Below are 14365 nucleotides of genomic sequence, written 5' to 3' on the forward strand. Positions count from 1 at the left end.
TAGGCATAGCAGCAACATGTCAAGAAACTTTTCAAAGCGCGTCCTTAGGACATCTGTAGAGAATGAGAAAGACAGAGAAACATGTGAATAGAGCAGAAGGGTGGACTGCTTCCAGTGGAAATAAGAATTGCTTTGAATAAGACATTCTCTGCAATAACTTATTCAGAGGCTTCAACAGGTAGTGAATAATTGTTCTTGTCATAAATGGTTACATAGCCAGCGAATTACTATTCATCATTGTCTACTTCTGCTCTGTTTCCCACGCCCAAATCACCACCAGTGTCTCAGCTCTCTACATCTGCTGCTTATGCACCATATTGAGCCCCATGTTTTTATTGGATTTTGGATAAGCTTGTGAACGCGACAGAAGAAGAGAAACCGCTGCCACCAAATACTCATCAGTTCTGCCTTGCACAAACCTCCCGTTAGCATCAAATAAGTTGGTTGCTTTGGATATCTAAGTGTGTCCTAAAACTGAGTGCGCCCTTCTCAGCTGGGCAGCATTATGCACGGGGCACTGATGGATTTTTCTTTGGGGGTATCTCAAACCATATCTTTCCTTCAGCCTCCAGGAGCCGTGCTAGCACAGCCTCAGGACAACGCACATGTGTCAGGATGTCGAAGCATCGCTTCTGTACAAGCGACCACATCCACGTGGGAGAACTCCTGGAGTGGCAGATCCTTGCAGGCATCAGCATTCACAAGAGGGATTGTTACCGTGACAGGCCTTTAAAGCTGTCTTTTGGCTAAGGCTTGGGTTTCAGCCCTCTGAGGGTCTCTCTGTTTGTACGAGATGTTGATATTTATGTTCTTTTTCTATTAGCAGCTAAAACTGCATGGTTCTAAACATGGAAAAATTCCCAGTTGGTACTTACTTTCAGAGTTTCAGTTCACAAGAAGCGTTGAAAGTTTTGGTTTAGTAAAGTATCTTTATTTACAGAACAACTTTACAAAAATAATTTCAATAAAATAATTACAAAGTCAATTTACAATATAATACAGCTGCATCTTCTCCAAATGTAACATCAGATTATGATGGGGAATATTATTTTTATATGTTAGATCAATCTGTGGCATAAATAACGCTTTAAACAAGGAGCTAGTTTTGTTACAGTCTACAAATTACTAACAAGGATTAATAAACAACACATTTCTTGGCTTATGTGGTTCCTCTGTACAATTCACATTAGCACTATAAAAACCCATGACTGGAGGAGCCTGGAAGATGCACAGCCTCACGTCTGTTCTGCAGAGACTGGTCAGCCCGGTGTGTTCGCCTCAGGAGGGATGCCAGGAGCACCGTTCGGCTCCAAAATGTCCACCGTGACGCTCACTTTTATACATCAGAAAACACCGCGCGAGAGAGACGGCAGTCGTCTGACCTCAGGAACAGCTTTCCCAGCGTCATGCCTTGATGTGGGGTTGGTTTGGTTTGGGGTTTGTTTTTTTTTTTTTTTCCGTGTTTTGCCAAAACAGCAGGCAGAGATCAAATCCCGTCTCCCCAGGACCGTGTTCTGTAAACTTGCAACGCGAATCTTCCTTGGGAATTTGAGCAACACGGGCTCCTACGGCTCTGTTTACTTGTACGTGTTGGCGTTCAGCTCTTCATGAAATACGTTCTCTGCTTCAGAAACTAGCTTGGCAGGATTTAAGAAACGTACTGGGCTCCTCCATATGGCAAAACTTCTGTGACTCCCCACCCGATGATGTTTCCCCTGATACTGCACGCGTCTTCACCGCTCTGCGCTGCTATCTCTTTGGCGCTGAGCACTCGGTCCCACATGTTAAAGCCAGTTAATCTTCCAGAGAAGGCTAGAGCTTCATCAAATCCACCTCCAATGCAGCAGCCGTTCTTTTCTTGACCGATCTGCAAAATTCCTCCATCTGGAATGGTGTGGGCAGTGGCCATGTCCGAGGCGGTGGCTGCGAGCTCTCCCTTCACCCACAGGGATGCAGATCCGTTCCCTGAGCTCCAGGCGCCACAGAGATGGATCCACTTCCTGGGAACAACGACGTTTTTGACAGCTAACTTGTTCTGGTCGCCACCAACAACAAGCACTGCAGACTCCCGGCTGAGATAAAACTGGATTTCGTATGGATTTAACTTGGTTCCGTAGGAGAAGACAATAGTTTTGTCCAAAGCCTCGGTCACCTTGATCCAGATACAAGCAGTGAAGGAGTGAAGGGTCATTCCAGCTGTTGGGTGAACACTCCCAAATATCTTTTTTGAACGCATGGGGAATAGGATTGCTGTTTCACACCCTGAAAAAGTTAAAAAAGAGTGTTAGGCAAATAAAAAATAGCCTCTTTGTACACGCACCGTTAGGACTCACTTGACGTACGCTCACTTCTGGGCTTCCCCAAGGGAGCTGAGAGCTCAGCTCCTCCAGTGGGATGTAGGACGCTTTGAAGAAGCTGTCAGATCCGATGGATGGGTGAACCTCGAATGCTATGGCAATGGGTCTAGGGGCTCGCTGGGCTGCAGGCACGAGGCTCGGCTCTTCCCTCCCTGCAGCAGCGGTGTATTGTACAGTCCTGTGCAAAGCGACATTTAGGTGCAGTGCTGCCTCTCTGCCCCGGTGCTTGCCTTGGGAAGTTGGGCTTCCCCGAGGGCCTGTGTGGGGCAGGTGCCTTCTGCTCTGCTGCGCCTCCTAGGAGACCGTCCCTTTTGCTGGGTCACCCGGAGAAATTAGCACTTTACATCAAGTAATTACGTCGGGTAGCCCTCTCTCCCTTTCCTTTAGGTCTCTTTTAGCCTCCACGGTCTTCCTCAGCGTGGAGTGATGAACGCAGCAGCGTTACGGTGAGGGGAAGGGTTGGGTGATCTATCCAACGGCAGGTTTAGGTACCGCGCCGTTCCCGGGGCAGCAGTGTGAGACAGCGGCTGGGGAACGGAGCTGTGAGGTGGTTGTGTCACGAGGGGTTGTGTCTTGCGGTTGTCCCGGGGGTAACCAGGCAGCAGAGGAGAAGGGGACACGGGCTGCTGAAAAGCAGGCGCAGGGCTCGTTGGCAAAAGCATGCCAAGGCGTGCTTATTTATTTATTATAACGACTCCCTTTGCCGACCCTTCCTCTAGGGCTGTTGGTCAGTGACTTCCACGTGCACTGGTTGAGCACGGGAAATATAGAAGACGACTGATATCTTTAAAACAGTTCATCTCTCATCTCCAATTAATCAGTACGTTGATAATAGGCACTAGATTAGTTAAAACCACTAGCAGAAATCTATGAAACTTGGAAAAACAACTGACGCTCACTAAACCCAAGCCATTTTTGGTATCCTATGTACTGTTCCCTAGTTGCGTATAACTTAATATTCTAGGTGACACGGGGGAAAAAGCAGCCCCCTTCTACAATTAAGCTGGTTCATTTCCTGTTTAAACAAGCTAGAGGATCTAAAATGGCTAAAATGTGTGTGGAAACTTCTGCTTCAGTGAATGAAGGACCCTTTGTGTCCTCCAGGATTGCGATGCTGTGTTATTTCAAAGACTGCTTCCTTTCAGCTTTGAGCAGATTTTACATTTCTTCATTGGCCCTTTCGAGGAGGGGCAGGGTCAGCGACCAACTGTTGGGGATGCTCCTTAAAATGCTACTTAGGAACACTCTTGTGAAAAAGCTTTTAATTAGCAAGCTTTCAGGCTTTATTATCAAGCCCAAACAAAATTAAAACCAGCCTCACTGAAGAACAAAAAGTGTTGTAGAAAGTCCCTCAAGAGCATGGCTGGCAGTAATTCAAGACGTGAGAAATTAAAGTCAGTTGCTAAAAATTCCCTTGAAAAAAAAACATACAGAGAGACTCTGGAAGTACTTAAAATGTATCCTTTAAATTAAAAAATAAGAACACTTTCTACAAAACCATGTAGGAACCAGTAGAAATAATCTGGATTTCCAGTGATGAGACCAAGATCCTTAATGCTGGTCAAGTATTTTACTCTCACCTAGTGCAGAGTAACTGAGTGTGAGGCTGGCCGCGTTACAGGAGGGAGATAAAGAATGAGATCATGCTTTCTGGAAGGCAGGATTCATGTGTTTGGTGAAAAAAGGAATATGCTGTAAGAGCTACCCCCAGCACACAAAGATTACTGAAGTGTTATGATAAATACAGCAGTAAAAGCAATTTACTTATAAACCTGAATCCATGCCTTACATGAGAGGGGAGATTCCTGTTAGATGGTGAAACACTGACGTAAACTGTTGTTATGTTGTGTTTGTACCGCACTAGGCTCGTGTCAGTCGTTGCCTGTGCTTTAGCAGTTACAAGGGGTGCTCCTTCCTGCTCGCCCGTGCAAGAGCTCACGCTGGTGGTGCTGCTAAGGGTTGCTGGCAAGGCTGGTGTAACTGCCCCCCTAACGTCCTATGGGCACACACCCGCGGGATTTGCGTGGGGTTTAAGCTGCAGTAGCTTACACGTGTGGAAAATACGGTTGTGAAAGACAGGCCAACGTTTAGAAGACAGGCAGCGATAGCTATCTGGTAGGCAGAGTTATTTTCCATGTAGTTGTATTGTGCACGTAGCAATTTCGCGCCCACACTTTAAACGGGTGGGGGTCTGCTCTGCCATACCCAAGCTGCACTAGTTGCTTTTGCCTCTAACTTTTGCAGCGCACAGAAAAAAAATGACACGAAATTTGAAATGCGAGCTCATCTTTCTACGGCCACCTCGCTTGCTGACCGATGCAAACATTTTGGAAAGGAACAAAAACCCCCAACAACAATAGCACAGCGTTACTAACGTCTCTGTGCTCGAGGAAACATTCCCTCCTGACAGTTGCATGCAGTGAGTGTCCCCTCCCTGCTGCGGGGAGCGTGCTTAGCTGGTTGACATCAGCAGCGTGTCCTCGGATCTAGCTCTGCTCTTGGGCAGTTGGAGTTGGTGAGGAGAAAATGTTTAGCTTAGGAAGAGGAAGGAGTGGGTACATGCATGAAGGGAACAGGAGAGCTCAGTGCCTAGTGCATACGCGTAGGAGTTACCAGCTGGGAAGGTAAAAGGTGAGGGAAAACAATCAGTATGGTTAAAATACGTTTGCTGCTCTCTTTGCTGCAACTGTTTTGGTCTGGGAGAGCCTGCAGGAGGTGGGATCCTCGCTGGCTTTGCCCTGCGTGAGGACTTTGTTTAAATCCTTCTTTGATCCCACGTTTGGAAAGCTCAGCGCCTCTTTTTCGAGAACAGTTAATGCGTTTCCTCCCTGTCGGTACAGACTGCTCAAAGCTGCGGGGCTGTTCCTAAGATTGCTTTGGAGTCCCCTGCAGAGGAAGGTGCTTAAGAGGGGTGTTTATAGGATGTCTGTGTGGACAGGCCCCCCCAAGAGAGCTCTCCCGTAAAGCATAGCGCACGTGGACTTACCGGCTGGCAGTAGGTGCTGAGCTGCCCATTTCTGCGACGCCTTCAGTTCAGCTCTGGTTTGCTGTAGCTCTTTCCACAGAGAGTTCAAAATGATGTTGTCTCCTCTGGTGGGACTGGATTTGTCCTGCTGAAAAGCTGTCTCCTGAGCCTCCACCTCGGACCTCCTGAGCCAAACGCTCTCCAGCCGGCCGAGCCTGCTGGACACGTTGTGGCTCAGCAGCAGGACGTGCTCGAGAACCTTTCCTTGCTCAGCCTTGTGAAGCCTCTTGGCTTCTTCAGCTCGGTCGCTGCTCCTCACAAGCGCCTGCTCCACCTGCGACACCACGTGGGAGGCGACTTTCTCGACGGCGGCGGCGAAGGTGCCTGCGAGGTTGGTGGTGAACTGGCTCAGCTCTGCTTTCAAGGTCTGCAGGTCCCCCTTCAGGATCTCGTCCATCGCCTGCAGCATCATGTTCTCTTTCATCTGCGAGTTCTCGAGCATGATGAAGAGCTTGTCCCACTCGGTGTGCTCTCGCTGGCAGTCGCACGAAGCAGCTGGAATGGAAGATACAGATGTTGCTATTCCTTTGTACTTACGTTTTTAAACAGGAGGAGGGTTGGACAAAATCTGGCTCCGTGCAAGGCTTACGTGCTCCCTTCTGCCAGTGTTTCCCTCTGTATCAAAACAGAGGAGTAAGGTAGTATGTGTTATAGCAATTCTAAAACTGTCGTCAGCTGTCTTTTGCAGGAAAAATGAAAAATAGAGTATAAAGCAAATTCTAAGGCACACCACCCAAGTGCTTTAGCGTTTGCTGTCCATATTAATCTATTGGTACAAGCACATGCTTCTTCCTCTGGAAAAAAAAAAATTATTGTTTGTAATAATGATTACAAGAGCCAGGCAACAAAGCATGCAATTCTGTACTTAATGCAAATGGAGTTTAAATGTACTTACTCTCCTCAGTACCGAGAACTGGACCTTCAATTTCGTTATCCAGGTTCACATACATGAGATCATAGTCATCATCTTCATCCAGAACAGCAACAGAAGCCCTGAAAACACAGAACAGCGTAAGCAGAGAAAGCATTTCTCGGGGCAGCATTCTCTAGCTGCTTCCTGAAAAGAGCCGGGCTGTCTGGAGCTGAAGCCTGCGTCGGACTTCGGCAGAGACAAGACTGCGAGTGAGACGCAGCGAGCCCCTAATAAACGCTCCGAGCGCCTCGGCTTGAATGAATGAGCGAAGCCAGCGCCAGTGTTGTAATAAGAGCACTTCTGACTGTTGGTTTTGGCCGAGAGGAGAAGGGGGCGTGCAGCTTGCTCAATTCCAGCCTTCCAGGTTTGCACTGGGGGGAGACGTGCTGCCTCGCGGAGGGGAAGAAACAGGGAAAGCTGCTCTTGCGAGCTGCCGCGTCCCCTCCGAGAGCAGAGCGCCGCAACGTGCGGCAACGCGAGGGTGAGCGCGGGGGGTGAAATCCCTTGGAGTTCGCTGCCTACGAGCAGTGGCTGCATCAGTTCTGTCGTTTGGTGTTATTTGTGGAAAGGAGAGTGTTGTCTGCAAGCTCATTTTGTAGTTGGTACGTGCCAGGGCTCTGGAGAGCGGCGGTAGAAAAGTAAACGTACCTGGAGTTGGTTTGGATACGTGGGTATGGTTTAACCTAAATATCATAGCGTTTCTTGATAGTTATGTATAAAAGCTTCTACTATACGCTGACAGTTTACTGCTTTAGGCAATAAAGGAGAACTCATAAAGGCAGCTCGTTAGACTTTCGCTTTTCTAGCCCTAATTACCAACAATGACATCATAACTACGTGGGTAATACGTTACTGCTAGCATCTTGTCCCGGCAGCACGTAGATTAGCAGCTGCCTGATTAGAGTTTGTGGCTCTTAACCTGGAAAAAACAAAACAAGGCACTCTTGGATTAGACATTAATCTAGTGCTAAGTATTATTGGTGTTACTCTGTTTTAAATTCTGGAAAGCTCATCAGTTCAACGGGCCGTTAATTATTTCAGAGATGCGTTGCCAGGTGAGATGAGGGGCAATATGGTACAAATTATATATAGGCTGTGAAATATTCAGAGAATAGCAAAAAAAAAACCCACATAATTGCATCTGACTTGCAATCCACGTTCCCTTTCCACTCGAGTCTGGTTTAGCCTCTTATCGCTGCCCACGGGTGTGTGTAAAGAGGGTCCTGCGCTTCTGCACGGGATGCCTCCCAGCAGCCAGCCTCGCTCGTGCGAACCCGGGCTACCTGTGCGTTGGGCTGCTGGCCACGGCGCTGTTTGGCTTGTTCCTACAGGCCAAACTTTCTCTCGCTGCTTCACCCTGTGTGTATATGGGGTTCCTGCCACCGCGGGGCCTCCAGCTGCTCTCCTGCAAACGATAAATAACAACATCAAAGCAATCTGTTAGAAACCTCAAACGTTTGGCAAAGTAGAGGCGAATGTTTTTGGGGAGGTAGGTACCTACTTTGAGTCTTCCCAGGGGAAAAAAAAACTAGTCCTGGTGCATGGGCTCTTATCTTGGAATACTCAATTTGGAGCGACTGTCAAAGCACCCCTGTAGAGCTTCCAGGGCTCCTTCCGTTACGTTTGCCGCCTGCTACCAGGCTCTTTTTTTTTTTCTTCTTCTTTCTTTCACAAGCTCTCCGTGCTGCTGGGCTGGGCAGAGCAGAGGCTGAGCACGAGGCAACCTTTGCCATTCGTGTGGGCAGGGGGGCACGGCCCAAGTGTGCCCAGGGCTTGGTCCTGGGGTGGCCAGGGCGGGCTGGTCCCATCACAGCACGCGGTGGCGGTCGCTCCCGCTGTACGTGCCTCCTCCCTGCCTGACTTGCAGCCAGCGGTGCAAAGCCACCGAGCGTCCCCAACCCTACGTTCGTTTCTGCCTGAATTGTGTAATTCCCAGTGTGTGGTCTGCCTGGGAAGTCTGAGAAAATCTGATCTGGAAAGCACTGGGGGTAAGGGTGGTAGGGGAAGGAAGAGGGAAAGGAGGTAATTAAGGAGTTGAGTATAATGTTTTGCCATTCTTAGACAGCAAACATACTTTTCAGGCTCTTGGTTTAGACTGAGACAGATGAAGCAAGATGGAAGAAAGGGAATTACTCAGGAAATGGGCACAATATTGCCTCTGACTGCCCGAGCGCTGCGAATCCAGAGGTCGGTGAGCCGCATGTGCGTAAAGCCCTTAGAAACTGAAAAGGTGCGGCCAACAAACGGCAAGAGGCACTCGGAGCTAACTCGAAACGTGAAAATACAAGAAACCAGTGAATTGGGTTGTGCTTCGTGACCTTTCTGAAGTCACACGAAGAACAGACACAAACCGTGGCATCTGCTTGGGTTGTTTACAAGTCCGTATACACGGGTTATTCCATTAAGAGTAATTCCATGACAGTGAGGTCACTTAAATATCACTCCAAAGTGGTGGGGTTGCTTCTAAATTGCCTTTGCTTTTCGTTTCTCTTGGCTAGTGAATATAAACCCAGCAATGTTCGCTGCAGGAAACTGCCCAAAATTGTGTTTGTACAAAGTATTTCTGTTCAGTGAAGTTTCATGGCTGCAGTCCGTCATGTTGCATCATGTCGAATTGCATCGCTCCTCTGTTACATCCAATCCTTCAAATGCTTGTTTTCCCAGACTGAATAATTAGTATCACTTTCCAGATACTTTCCTATCTGTGACATCCCAGCTTAGGCAATTGCATGGCTCGGGTTAGTGGATGTCTTTCCTTGTTTAAAGCTGCTAGGTTTTGTTATTCTCTGCTGAATTCCTTCCCTCTATACTTTTACAGCTGAGAGGAATTTTGCCCATCCAGGAACATGGGAATTCAATCTTTTGCAATTGTTACCATTGCTGAAATTCGACTGGAGCTTCAGGGCTCTGTTTCATATGGACAGAAAAATTCCAGCGGAAACTAAACATGTGCAAGTGCAAAGAAAGGACTTATTTCTGTGAGCACCAGATTATCTGAAGGAGGAAATAATTGTTAGTGTATTCAGTTACACAATTGTTGCACTTCAAACTCAGGTGTGAGTCTAGAGAAGTTGAGGTAAATACATCCTCTCATCATTTTAGTTCTACCTTGGGGCGAACTGGTGCTTTGCATGAATCCTGCGGTACGTTAGCGACACTCAAAAAAAAAAATTTACTCTTTTTTTACAGTCTCACTTGTAACATCAGGAAGAGATTCGCACAAAGAACGGGGCTAGAAAACAGCCAGAACTGAACAGCTTGCGAACTTGTTTAGGGTAATTCATCAACAAATCCCTTTCCTTTGCAACTGGCCGTTGTGCTTTATATAGAGAGCAAAACCAGACAGAAATTCGCCGTGTCCATGGGACCGGAGGTGGGGACTGGACCTTGCCTGTAGCACTGCCGTGGTTGGACGGAGGGCTCAGAGCTGCCTTCGGGGAGAAGCCAACGATTCTTCAAGCAGAATAAATGCTCCGGGATAGGATGCAGGAGTGTGGCTGGCCGAACAGCGCGGAGGCGCTCCTCCAAAGCGCCCCTTCGGGATCGTTACAAGCCGTTCGACTAAAAGTTGTCTGAACCTGCAATGAATTACGTGTTCGTTCCTTGGCTCAGTGATGTTGCAAGACCTAACAGTGTCTTGGGGTGTGTTTTCTGTATCTGGCAAGAGCACGATGTAGTCCAGTCTGAACCCATATATCCCTTTCCTACCATCCATGAAGTGACCTGCTTATCTTCCAAATTTATAAGGCTCAGCTTTAAATGGGAGAAAAAGCAGCAGGCCAGAGGGCTAGTTCCTATTGGAAACCAAATCCAAAGAGACCGTAAGGACTTTCAAGGGTTTACAAAAAGGAGCCATGCCGCATTGCAATAGGCAGATGTTTTCCATATGGTCTTCAAGTGAAACTTAAATATATTGAGGCAGGCATGTACAGCAATGTGAGGTTATATATTTTGGTATGAGCCTGGGCTTCAAGCTGAATTATGCACAGACATCTTAAGAAAATGTGTGAGAGAGGGTTTTACATATCTTTGTCTGCAGTTGACTCTCTCTGGCTCCTTTCTATTCCTGGAAATGGGATCCTTAACTATTTATGTTCAAATTTACTGTCATGCATATTTAGTTCTCTTAATAACCAACTATGCTTTCCATATGCTGCTTATTTAATTTGAAAGGCTGAATCTCAACAAAGGAGAAATACAGCTTTTATGTGCTTTCTGGCCTTCTTTTTCCCTTTTTTTCTTTTCTTTTTTTTTTTTTTCTTTCTTTTTCCCCCTTTTTTTTTTTCGTGGTTAATTTAAATCACACTTGGTTTGGTCCAGGATTCAACAGAGTATCATCCAAATCTGAAAGCTCATTAAGCAGCCTTCTCATGATATTGTACTTGAGAATAAAACGAATTAATAAGATTTTCTTTTTTGTTTGTTTATTTTACACCTCTGCTGTCATACCTCCAACGTTTTGGATGTTTTAAATAACGTTTTAATGTTTTAAATAACCTATTCAGGTTATTTATCGGGCTTCTTGGCGCAGTATGTGGCTTTTCTACAGCATGTTTTACGCCTCCCTGGTTCTGTACTGCCGGTGGATAACAACTGGTGTCTCCAGGCGCGTGCTGGTTTTCTCGGGCTCTGCAGGGTGTGGGCACGCAGCAAGTCACCGGTCTCTCGTTTGCTCTGTTCCCAGGGAACTCGATGCTGCTGCGAGTCCTGCCTGCTCTGTACGAGAAGCAACCGCAGCCGATAAACCTCCGTCTGCGGGAGCTGGTGGCACTGATGGCTCAGCTGGACCCAGCCGAACAACACCACCTCCTCAGGCTCTTCCAGACCGTAGCGCGGAAGAAAGACCTGGGGGTAAAACCGTGTTTGAAAGATCTTTCTGCTCAGTGCTGCACCTTCTTTTGGAGGAGTTTATTCGTTTCAGATGCCTTGGCAAGGTCTCTCCGCTAGCCGCTCTCCAAACAGTGAGGAGTCCCATAACATGCATGACAGTGCTTTCCTATGCTAATTCCCTGTGAATTCTTTAATTCCATTCCAAATTCTCCATCTAATCATAAAGAGAACATAACAATGACTCTGCTGGACCAAAAAGTTTGTGTTAAACCAGAGCTGTTTTCAACTTTTTTGGCTCTTCCTCTGTCAGCTGAGTCTGAATTCCCATAACTGCGTTTCTGTTAGAATATACGAACTCTATTAAATTACATATCAACGAAAATTAAAATGAGTTAGGAACTGATTAGAAGCGAGCTGGAGACTAATTACCTAAGGCAAAACATATCCCGCTTTGGAAATTGCATGTCATTGACAGCACCCAGCGCATTAGAACATGGCATAAAACAACCTGCTTTGTGAATTTATGAAATTTGGAAAAGATCAACGGTAGTTCGTATCTTCCCCCGGCTAGCAAAGGAAACTTTATCCTAATCCACCGTCCCAGATGAAATAGAGCTCCTTTCGGAAGCAAGGGACTCGTCAGCCGGAGGGGGCTGGGGTGCACTGCTGGCTGTTGCGGGGCTGGAGCCGACCCGTCTGAAGTTGTTTTGTATTCTCGTTATTGCTGTTGTTACAGTTTATTAACCCTAACAGTTTATTTGGCCACCCACCTGCAGTATTTTGCCAGAGCGATAGGTATCAACTTGCCAAAACTGATAATCCTCAAAAAAATAGCAGAAGAACGGGTCACTTTATGCCCCATTTCTGGGCTGAAGTGTCTTTCACACAGATGCAACCGTTTCACTGAGTCAGAGGTGTATTCGTGTACATGTGTGTTTATATGAAAAACAACTATGCGGTAGATAGTTGTATACACTGCATCCTGTTTGTAAGATGATTTTAAGGACTACGCCCTCAGCCTCTGGGAAGTTGTGGTGTTACAAGAAATGGCAACTTGCCTGCAGTGGTTTTTTTGAGCAGTGAGGGTCTTGCCTCTTATTTTTGCCTCAGTTCCAGCTATTAACCTTGTCACGTTATTTAGTTTCCAGTGGAAACCAAAAATGTCTACTACTACTTTAATTTACCGTATCATTGGGGAAGGCTCAGTCTTGTGTTGTTTTAATCAATAAAGTACAGGACTGGCCCAGAGCAAGGGAAATATCTGTGAGGGGTTTTTTTGTCTTTTTTAACAACTGTGCGTTTCCTTACTTATATATGCATAACTGCAATATTTCAAGGCTACAGCCTACCCTTATTCCATATGTTGAGATGAACTTCGATCGACCCCAGCGATAGCTCTGTGCAAGGGTCAGCAAAGGTGGAAAACTATTTTACTAAATCGAAGTCCGCTGTTTTATTTTTATCACTCCGATGTACGGTGCCTCTTTTGGTTGTATGTGTGCCCAGTTTAAAAATATATTCACAATTTGTTTCTGTCTGATTGTTTAATAGGTGCTGAAAGAGTGTATACCAGTTCTGTTTGGACACTTGAGAGACCCCAACCATAGTGACATTATTCTAAACATACTTATAGAAATATCCAGCTATGGACCAACAGCCTTAGCCCCTTTTCTTCCGATGCTGAAAGAAATTGGTGAGAGTTTTCCAAGTCTGATCGGGCAAACAGCGAAGATCTTTGGAGCTGTTGGACATATTGATGAGGCAAGTTTAAAAACAAAAGTTGGTTGGTTGGTTGGTTTTGGGGTTGGGTTGTTCAGGTTGCGTTGTTTTTTTTGTTTGTTTTTTCTAAATCTTGTGTAAAGTAATAGATCTAAGTAGTCCTTTCTTCACAAGTAACCAGGCTGCCCTACCAGAACATATTCCTGGTCACAAAACCACAATAGGTCTAGACTGGAATGCCACCAGTGTGGCTAGGAGAGCAAGTAGCACAAAAATCAGATGTGGTGTTTCAGTGGCTGAGACTGCCCTCCGGCCTTGTGACCGAGGAACAGTCAGGTAGTAAAGGGTCGCTGCAGAAATGGGGCTTAGCTTAGCGGGAAAGAAAGAGACTGTCTAGAAGAGATTAATGAGCGTGAAAAAGAGAAATACTTTAATACTTATAACTGTAAAGATAACTGTTTCATTATTATTAACTGTGTGTCTGGTCTGTGCGCATACATGTTCTGTTTATATGAATTTTTATGGAATGGCTAAAACTCCTACTTGATAAAAGCACATTAACTGCCATTATTCCAGGGGCTTGGCTAAGCTAGGTTGCAGTGTACCTAGCCGTGAAACGAAAGGCAGAGAAAAAGAAAAGCATGTTTTGCGCACCCGCCATGCGATATCATATTTTAGACGCATGTAGCCTTCAGGAATGTTGAAATCATGCAGTGAAATATGAACTTCCTCATATAGTGTAATCCAGATATTTTGGCTTTGTAGTTAATTGGATACTTGAGACGAATGTCTTTATAATGAAAACACTCCGTGGTGACACTGGGCTCAAGCCTCACCCCAGGAACATCTTGGTTTGGGATCTGACCCAATGGGAACATTATGCCTAAAAAGGATTTACAGTGACAAGCTCCTAAAAAATGACGGGAGTTTCGTGGCAGCGTAACGAGTTTGCACTGAATGAAGTTTTTGCTTTAGTCGTAACTGTGTGGTCTGGATGTCGGAACGACGCTCACCTAATGCAGGTGCCGTGAGCAGAAACCGTTGGGCAGATCTCAGGTCCTGGAGCCCCCTGCCCTCCCCAAAATACCAGCTCCGAGGAGCAGCCCAAAGATCCCTGTGTCCCCCGCAGTGAGGGATGCTGCTGCTGAAGATCCCATGTTAGCTCTGTCCTGCTGGGACTGGGAAATGCCTTAGACCCCGATGAGACCCTTCTGGCCCTGCTGCTATCCTCAGCTCCTAAAAATCCCACCGGGAGGAGATTACCACCGCGAGCTTGTGAACTACCCGATTGCTCAAGACCTTGGGTGTCCTGAGGACACCGAAGTGTTTAGACTTATGACACATCATGATTTTTAATGGGATTTTATTTTCATTCCCAGCTATGAGCTTACGTGCCTTTCACCACTGTTAATAGATATTTTCATTCCACCTGAAATCGCGGTTCTGTAAAGGCAAAAATAACGTTCTGCTGAACTCAAAGTGTTTCTGGTAAATAATTCAAATTTTTATGGCTGGGACAGA

The 14365-nt window shown here is 46.3% G+C and overlaps 2 protein-coding genes across 4 annotated transcripts in view; one reads left to right on the forward strand and one right to left on the reverse strand.

Moving 5' to 3' along the window:
• VEPH1 (ventricular zone expressed PH domain containing 1) overlaps nt 1–14365 on the forward strand; it is an 87941-nt gene that overhangs the window by 18535 nt on the left and 55041 nt on the right. For all 3 annotated transcript variants that reach the window (XM_086468201.1, XM_086468202.1, XM_086468203.1), the window contains 2 exons: nt 10980–11146; nt 12677–12886. In XM_086468201.1, the coding sequence (XP_086324327.1) occupies nt 10980–11146; nt 12677–12886 (377 nt within the window). The remainder of the gene's footprint in view (nt 1–10979; nt 11147–12676; nt 12887–14365) is intronic.
• On the reverse strand, nt 1649–6425 carry PTX3 (pentraxin 3). Its single transcript, XM_009957188.2, has 3 exons — nt 6278–6425; nt 5344–5877; nt 1649–2262 (listed from the first exon to the last, which is right to left on the reverse strand). Exons 1-3 carry the CDS (start codon nt 6423–6425, stop codon nt 1649–1651), a joined length of 1296 nt encoding a protein of 431 aa, XP_009955490.2.

Source organism: Leptosomus discolor, chromosome 7 (genome assembly GCF_034619465.1).
Source record: "Leptosomus discolor isolate bLepDis1 chromosome 7, bLepDis1.hap2, whole genome shotgun sequence".
Taxonomy (NCBI): Eukaryota; Metazoa; Chordata; class Aves; order Leptosomiformes; family Leptosomidae; genus Leptosomus; species Leptosomus discolor.

Coding starts and splice junctions, on each gene's coding strand:
- PTX3 (XM_009957188.2), bottom strand. CDS start 6,425: ATGCTGCCCCGAGAAATGCTTTCTCTGCTTACGCTGTTCTGTGTTTTC. Junction 5,878..6,277: donor AGTTCTCGGTACTGAGGAGA/GTAAGTACATTT, acceptor CTTCCATTCCAG/CTGCTTCGTGCGACTGCCAG. Junction 2,263..5,343: donor TCAGCACCTACTGCCAGCCG/GTAAGTCCACGT, acceptor TAACTTTTTCAG/GGTGTGAAACAGCAATCCTA.